General features: G+C 41.6%; 1 protein-coding gene across 3 annotated transcripts in view; it reads left to right on the top strand.

The window, feature by feature from the left end:
• Positions 1-8,488, top strand: part of LOC108570589 (RING finger protein 44-like) — a 34,129-nt gene extending 25,641 nt beyond the window's left edge. Inside the window, exons 1-10 of one of the 3 annotated variants that reach the window (XR_001891365.1) lie at positions 1,178-1,778; positions 4,074-4,275; positions 4,353-4,440; positions 4,587-4,672; positions 5,145-5,738; positions 5,983-6,183; positions 6,284-6,576; positions 6,846-7,149; positions 7,555-8,028; positions 8,121-8,488. Coding sequence is in view for 2 of the 3 variants with exons in the window: in XM_017932474.1 (XP_017787963.1) it covers positions 1,543-1,778; positions 4,074-4,275; positions 4,353-4,440; positions 4,587-4,672; positions 5,145-5,738; positions 5,983-6,183; positions 6,284-6,576; positions 6,846-7,149; positions 7,555-7,629 (2,079 nt within the window). In the remaining variant the exon portion in view is untranslated. Of the gene's footprint in view, positions 1-1,177; positions 1,779-4,073; positions 4,276-4,352; positions 4,441-4,586; positions 4,673-5,144; positions 5,739-5,982; positions 6,184-6,283; positions 6,577-6,845; positions 7,150-7,554 lie in introns of those variants that run through there. The other 2 variants (XM_017932474.1, XM_017932486.1) reach the window with 2 other exon arrangements.
• The last annotated feature ends 466 nt before the right edge of the window (positions 8,489-8,954 follow it).

The raw sequence follows: 8,954 nt of genomic DNA, 5'->3' as shown, positions 1-8,954 counted from the left end.
TCACCTTTTCTTTATTTCAACACTTATTTTGAAACACCCTGTACAACACCAGTATTACTAAACAACCATTTGCCCGAGTAACGTTCAACTTTTAACGACCATCAGTCTTTCCCTCCGTCGAATTCCCAACTTTTCCACCTCCTTCTGTTATCCCCCTTTTCACAATTTCGACGGCTACGTTCGATCGAAGAAACGAGCGATAAAATCGACGAACGATGATTTCACAAATATTCTCACGGAATTATTAACGATTTGCATAGGATACATGGAGTTTAGACGACGGAGAGCTTTTTCTATTTCGACTTGGAAACGCATCCGAACTAGCCGCCACGGCGTGTACGGGAAATAAGCATGCGAATGCTCGCTAGAACTTTGCTAACGATCCCGCTCCCGCGAGATGATCCTTCGAATTAGAAATTGCCTTTTCCACTGTTGAATTTCACTGTTTCATTCGGGCGAAACTAAATGAAATTCGTATAAATTTTAGCTGTGATAGAACAATTTTCCATTTATCAAGTACAATTGAATAGGTTAGAAGAAGAACGAAAAGATTCCACTGGACGTTTCTTTCAGAATATCGAGAAAAACTTATTTGTAAAGTTTTTTGTATTATGAAGTTATCCTTGAAAAGCGTAGTAACAATATTAAAATAATTTTAATAAATACACCGCTATATAAGTTTTTTCGATTTCATGAAAAAATAAGGTTCGGTGGATTCTTCTTATTTATTCAATTGTTAACGCGTATTATACTGCATGGTATGCTTACTTCTAAAGCACACAGACCCTGCGCTGTCGTTTTATTACTATCCATCTAGAAACTATATATTTCGTGGCCAGAAATTGTTTGAAACCACGCTTTTAATCAATCATATTTTTTTTGTAAGTCATATTACAATCGTATTTATTTTATTTGTAAAATCTGTTCTAAAAATTTTGCACGATTTCGTTTATAAAATATTGGTCGAGACAAATCGTGATCGCGACGGGGCCCCGAAGATCGGTAACGCCGCTCCTGTTGTGTATCGAGCAGCACTCGAACATGGCGGCTAGCTCGGATGTGTTTCTTTGGACGTTTCGAAAGAACGGCGCGAGGCGGCGGAAATCATCGCCTTACCGATCATCATCTAGCCTCTTCTCGTTTAACATGTTCGTTCGAATATATCTCGCCAGGTTCTCTCTCTCTCTTCCTTGATACACACAACCCGAGGCTGGAGTGTGGAGTGTGCTGCGCGGGGCGTGCACGTTCCGAACGAACGAGGGGCCAGAAAGACACGTGTGTGTACGACGAGGTCGGGCAAAATCGCACGGCGAGGTTAACCTCCTCTGCCTCGCCGTTCGTGTCTCCCATTTCGACCACGAAAACCGAGCCAGGAAAAAAAACGGCGGAAAGGAGGAAGTGAGATAGCACGACCAACGGTGTGGTGGCCAGACCGTGTGAAAGAGAAAGAAAAAGTAAGAGCGGCGTGAAAACGAGATAAATAGAGAGAGAACGAGGGTGGAATAATAGGATCGAACGGGACAGAACGAAAAGGGGGAGGGAATGAACGGCCCTGGGAGTCATCAGCATCGCGGCTTGGGCATGCAGGGACGTTACAGGGCCGTCGTAACTGGTGGCAGCCCAGCAGGGCCCCACTCACGCCCTCCAGCGCCACCTCACGCCCGCGGCGGATGGCACCCTCATAATCAGCACCCTCAGCATGCCCAGATACCGCAGCAATACACCGGCAACAAGGAATACCCGTATCGACAATGTCCACCGCCACGCTTCCATAACGGGTATAATATTGTGATAACGATCCTGGTGCACCTTGGGTCGTTACCTTGGTTGCACCTTCGTCTATTACATCGGGAATAAGGAATATTTTCTTTATATTTTTTTTTTTTTTTTCATTTTCTTTTGGCATTGATATGAAGATTGCTTCTTTTTTTTTATTTTATATCGCTAACCGTCGTGTCGACAATGCATGACCCATCTGCACACGCCAACTACGTTGGTCAAAGCAATCGGAAATGTCGCGATTTGTTATCGCGTAATGAGGCGAATAATTATCGCTCAAGCTTTTTTCTGTTCGGTAATATTGCATATTACGTAATTCCTCGTAAACGTCGAGAATTACGCATGCACTCGATACAATTGACGAAAGAGAGATTCTATTCATGTCACGATCGATCGATCGATCAATCGAGTAATCGAACATATGCCGATGGGTTCGTGCATTTACCTACCAGCGCGAACGGTTTTCATGGCGGAAGAATGTTCGTTGGTACGATCGGTACGGAAGAGCAACACCGAATGGTCGGTCGCGAAAGTGTTCTGTTTAAGCGACGCGTTCGGCCTGGCAAGTGTGTATTTAATTTTCAGAGCAACCGACATTGAAGAGACGGCGATTCTAATCGACGATAATAAACGCGCGCGCAGGGGTGTCCTCGCGACGTTGCAACTGCGGCGCATTTTCGTTTTCATGTTCGTTTAGTGTTCGTTAACCGGTCGAAATTTTCGTTTTTCTTTCTTTCTCAATTTTCTCGATTGGTTTGTGTCCTGTTTCTACATTTCTGTTCTTATAGTCAACATCTAGTGACTTGGAAAGGCTCGCACCATACAGACGGTATAGCAGTGTCGTTTAAAATTCAACCATATAGAAGAGCATAGGTTACATAGAATACGTAGATATGCGCGTGTGCATGCTAAAAATGCAGATGTAGCTTGCTCCATACGGATGATATCTGTGAAACTGTACCCGTACATAGACACGTAATATCACGTTGTATATAGTGTAGGCAAGCATAATACACAAACACACGTGACATTCATCCGTAAATGGCACGATTAAATACACTATATATATATATATATAGAACGTCTAAACTGTATTTTCGTTCAATATGATATCTCTTCTACGGTATTATAAATTTCGAGACTCTGTGATCAAGTGATTCATGGCTGCATGAGACACCATACAGCACGCGACCCTGAAGATACTACGCAGATCAATAACAACCTATCGTATTCGTTAAAAAAAAGTAACTATGATATTTTTTTCTTATACATATAATGCCTGAACGTTTGTTCTTCTTGTTTTTATTTTTGTTCTTGGTTCTTCCGTCTCTACATTTTCTCTGTTCTCTTTGCGTACCATGTTTATACGTTCTCTTCACTGGTTATCTTGTTTAGCATGCCACCGGCTGAGTGCCATTTTTTGAATGAGTATATATATATACTATATATATACACGTTCACTTTTCTTCTTCGTAACTCATGTTTCAACAATACTTTTGGTATTATCTCTCGGTGCAACACAGGGGGCTTTTGAAGTCGTGAAAAACAGAGCAGGATCGTATCCAACGATAGATTCGTCGCGTCTGTCGCCATTTTATTGATATCGTAAACGATTCGTGTAAACACGCCCGTAATATGGCCACATTTATTCAGCTGCGCACAGCTAGAAATAATATTGTGCTCGATTTGTATCTAGTCAAAGGGAATATCGCTTTATTGCGACTCGAAATACTCATTCAGGCTAAAAGGACAGAAATATCGCCGCCATGATAGGTTATGACTGTACAGTATAGGAGATATTCGTGTTTATCGGTGCGTCAGTTCGACAAGTATCGTCCAGTCGGTACCACCATACAGGCTAATTGTTCGATAGATCGATGCACGCGAATGACCGAGAATTCACGTAAATCGCGTTCAACAAGAAGAAAAAAAAAGAATCACTACTGAATTATACATGTGTAGCGACGTTACGGTGAAAGTATGCAAGTCTAAATTCTCGAACGTTTATGGTGATTTCGTAGAATTATCAATTACTAAATATTCAAAATTAACATATTATCATTTAATTCTCAAAAATTGTGAATAAGAAGAAAATATGTTCAATTTTTCAAATTGCATAGTTTTCAATTCACTTTCAAGATCTAAAATTTCCATTAAATTTCTTTCTTCGAATTTTAAACAAATCCTCGATAAATTCTGCAAAAACACCAAAAGTATGCGATTTCACCGTAGCGCCGTTACCCATGATGCTCTACTAGTATGTTGTTCGTTAACAATTTCGTGCATATATTTAGGGACTGTCCCGGCGTCGGTACGTCTTCCGGGCCGAACGGTAAGGAAGTCTCGTATCACGGGAACGTAGGCGGGTCTAGCGTGGGGTACAAACCGCCTCCGCAACATAGTCCGCAATCGAGAGGTCCACCGGCGCATTTTCCACAAGAATCAGTGGGCCCGCCGGCCAATTCTCCGCCGTTGCATATCAACATTTGCGGCCAAGTAAGTGATCCGTGTTTTTTTTTTCTTTTTTTAAGCATGAATTTTTCTTTTTTTATAATAAATATATGTACTCATAGGAGAGCAACATGCGTGGTCCATTATTGAACATGAGTCCAGGTCTCGGAGCTAGCAGCGTCGATATGGAATACCGTAGGAGTTCCCAAGGTATCCCCAACAACTTTCCAAACAGTCTATCGATCTTCAATCTCCTATACGATCGCGTTTAACCTCTTTGTTCCATCCCAATCTCTCTCTCTCTCTCTCTCCCCACAGTGACTAAAAGTAAACGACACACGTTCTTTTCTTTTTAGCCACAAACCAGCTACCTCTGAGTCCTGTACAAATCCAACCATCGCCGCCATATTACCGACAGCCTAGTCAAGATGATGGTAGAAAGGTATTGTATATTAAATGATTTACAGGGTTGTTTGTAATTATTGTTAAATTCTACGTTTACGAACTTCTTTAGAATTCCTCTCTTATTACAACAATGAAAATATTTTTGTAATTTTTTTAATAAAAAACGAAAATATAGGGTGTTTCGGGATAATATAGGGATAATAGAATCTGACATATGCTCTCTGATGTGAAACTAATGAAATTTGTAATGTTTTGTTTCACATGATAAAAATACTGTGCCTATGGAATCCACTTATGCAAAATTATAACAATTGATATTTTTTTTGAGTTATGCATATTATACACAGTATAAAATTTTTCATATAAATGTTAACATTTTTGTTTTTTTGAAACACTCTGTATTTTCAACAAATTCTTCTACTATCAACATTCAACCAACAACATGCAAAAAAAGAAAAAAAAAAAAGAGAATGGAATACAACCAGATTATTTTTTAACGCAACTTTTAGAGCGAGTCGCCATCTAGGAAGCGTCGTCGAATATCTCGCAACGGTGCCGTTTCCGGAATAGAAGTTCGCGAAACGACGCCTCCGTCGCCCACGCCGCCATTGCACACCACTCCACCGCCATGGGAGTTCTCTGCTGCGCCACAGAGGCGATCGCCCCGGAATCACATGTCGACTCGTGGCAGTCCAACTGTCAGGAATCGTTATCAACGATACACCGACTCGTTTGGTCTAACGTATCCCTTCATGCCAAGTCATGCCAATCCCCATCCAACTATTCACAATTCTCATCATGGAATCCACGGTACCCATCACAATATTCACAGCCCGCATCATAATCTACACAACTCGCATCACAATATGCATAACGCGCATCAAACGCATCCCCATCATCCACCGGGCACGGGACACCACCCTGCGCAAGGGGCGAACGGTCCTGTGGTCGTGGATGTCGGACAAGTCGGTGTTTCCGGTTTGGGGGTTGCAGTTAGCGGGGAACCACTCTGGCATCCTCAGGCGACAGGTTACAGGATCCCTTGCCAGCTGCATGGATTATATGCGCCTACCGGAACGCACGCGTTCGCGCACTCGTGTCAAGTAAATGGCTGTTCTTTGTGGAAGTACACACGTGATGTTGTAGGCAAAGAATTTGTTTGTTACTTATTGGTGAAAAAAGTATTTTATTTAAATTATTGGTGGATTCTTTAATTCTGTCTTAGTTAATTTCATTAATATTCCTTGAATTGTTTACCTACATCTCATAAAAAACAATAATTATCCCATTGTTTTGAATACTTTGTTCAACTGTATACTGGTGATAAACGAACGTATATTTCTGCAGGTCACCCATCATCATACTCACTATTCACCGGCTCATCCGACCCACCCAGGCCACAGCCTGGTCGGTTCGATAGTTGGCGCAGCATCCAGGGGATATCCAACTCCAACCGGAGGTCCTGTGGCGGCTCTTCATCATGCTCACGCGCCTCCACCACCCGTCCATACTACTCATTACACTGCGCACCATCAACTCTCACAACAGGTACATACTAGAGAAGATAAGCGCCAAGCTTTCACGTTTATTATCAAGGAAGCAGGAAATATTCATCTGGTTTATTTCTTTTCTTTTCTTTCTGTTACAGCGAGAAGTTGAGTTAGAGTTAATAGAATCTCACCATCACCACAGAGCTGCAGCTGGTGGACCATTACCATTACCGCATTCGTATTCACCGCCAGCTCTTGCTCAAGTCACCACTTCTACTGCTACGCCTATATTCCTGTCAGACACGAGGAACAGTCAATTGGAAATGATTCAAAGCAGAGCTCGGCGCACTGCGTCGAACGTTCACACGCTCAGACGATCAAGGTCGAGTAGATGGAGAGGCACGCCTTCAATACCACCGACCACCTACCCAGGATTCTTATTACACTTCTTGTAAGTTATCACTGTACCAGTGTTACAAATCACATCTACTCCAGTATACTACCCATTCGAATATCCTTTCTATTCTTATTTTTGTAAAGGTTACAATCATAAGTCCCTAAGAATATAAATACAAAAATTTGCTTCTTATTATATTTTCATTGCTACAGATCAGTTTTTAGTTTTTATTCCAAATGCCTATAAAAGGCATTGTACAGCCCTGGTCTGGATCTAACGACTTTACCTGTGTATATAATTGGACGAAATTTTGCAATTTACAGTGCAATGCTCAGCAACCCACCATTATCCCCGTATAGTCAGGCAGAGCTGTCTTCACCGGACTCAGCGACCGAGAATTACGAGGCTCTGCTTTCCCTAGCGGAGAGACTGGGCGAGGCCAAGCCTCGAGGATTAACCCGGGCTGAAGTGGAGCAGCTACCCTCCTACAAATTCAACGCTGAGACGCACCAGGGCGACCAGACTAACTGCGTAGTGTGCATGTGCGATTTCGAGGCACTGCAATCACTGCGCGTGCTGCCATGCTCACACGAGTTTCACTCGAAGTGCATCGATAAGTGGCTCAAAGTAAGTTTTATTGGCATATCACTTGTGTGACGCATTTGTCTTTTAAAAGCAAAAGCCTTCATTGTATGAAATATTTCTAAGTGTTAAGAATTTAGCGTTATCTCAATATAAATTTATTTTTAGTTTTTGCCTTCAGAGTTTGAAACAGTAAATTGGTATAGTCAGTGGAAGCAATATAGTGAAGCCGTAAGATCAGTTAGGCGTGTCAAAATGTTTGACAATTAAAATAAATTACGACAATTATATTACGACAAATACGACAATTATACCATTGTGTAGAAAACTTTTCTCGCTGCTTTTGATACTTCAATTTACGACATCCACTATATATAATTTCCACCAACTATTCAACTATGTTAAAGGTTACAGTTGTTAAGGGTAGCTTGCTCTATTTTCTGATTACAGTCAAACCGAACGTGTCCAATATGTCGCGGCGATGCTGGAGAATACTTTGGGAACAGCGGGACCGGTAGCGACTGACGCCAGGCCGCTCAAGTGCACTAGCGCCATCTGTCACGGGTCTCAGAGACTCTACTCGGCACAGAGCTTCCAGCGATCACGTTGCTGGTTTGTGCAAATTTCTGTTGACAAGCATTTCTCGCCTTTTCTCACGACCCACGAAACAGTGCCGTGCGCCGTGTCTCACGATTGATCGCGCCTCGGTTTCACGGAAATACATGTAAAAAAAAAAAAGAAAGAGAAGAGACTCCTCCTCTCCGAGTGTGACCAGCTTCATCGTGTGGAGGATTCAAAACGAGCGAACGGAAAGCAGGAAACAAACACGAGGGAAAAACCAAATGAGAGTAAAATTCAGGGTATGATGATGTCAGGGTGTTTAATGGTGTCGAGAAAAGGACCACTCACACACACGCAATAAAGGTACACGATTTTTGAATTACAGCATGCAACGTTTGTACAAGGCGAATTCTGCGTTTTGTTCCATTGTTGTTTTTTTTCTTTCTCGGGAATAGAAAAGTCGGAGAGAGAAAGAGAATATGTGAGAGAGAGAGAGAGAGCATGTATAAAATGTGGATTGAGCAAATTGACGCGCTAAAGGTTCAGACAAACTAAGAGAGCGAGAGAGAAAAAGAGAGATAGAGAGAAAGGGTTCCGGAGATATATTAAAAGCTACTACCATGCATTTCACGTCAGGATCAAAGTCTGACTATTGTGTACTCGTTCGTTTTGTTCCTTCAACGCGCTTCGAATTTAACTAAAATCGTGTTTAACGCTCGTTTGTTGTTTATTTTCGTTTTTCCTTTTAGCGTTGCTACATCGTCAAAATGTCGGGTTGATTCTGTATATAATTTATTTACGTAAATACGCAAAAAGAAATTATTATTGCGATAGTTGCCTTTTTAATCCTACGAATTGTACATATATACTCGCATAAACACGCTCCTTTTGTGGATATATATTCATACACATGTTTGTGCATACAGCATCCGATCGGATCTTGTAGGTAATTTTGTTTTTCATTTGATTTTTCTTTTCTTTTCTTCTCTTGGGGCACAATTAACAAAATCAAATGTAGCGTGTGAAATTCTTTTCTTTTCTTTTTTTTTCGCGATAAGCAGGTCAAGACGTGCCGATACGTCAAGTGAATGGATTAGGAAAGAAGAAACGATCACAACTTCCTAACCTATAATAGGCTTTTTGTTTTTGCGTAGATCAAGTGATCACTTTTCGTCACGTGGAGCCCCGTAAGTGTTTTCTATAACGGTTTAGGTGCTATATATACGAGAGGGAAAAAGTTCGTTGAATCACTTTTGCAAATGATCATCGACAATATTCTCTCGACGTCC

Source organism: Habropoda laboriosa, unplaced genomic scaffold (genome assembly GCF_001263275.1).
Source record: "Habropoda laboriosa isolate 0110345459 unplaced genomic scaffold, ASM126327v1 scaffold23, whole genome shotgun sequence".
NCBI lineage: Eukaryota > Metazoa > Arthropoda > Insecta > Hymenoptera > Apidae > Habropoda > Habropoda laboriosa.
Note: the sequence above shows the minus strand (reverse complement) of the source record. Positions and strands in the feature narration are given on the sequence as shown.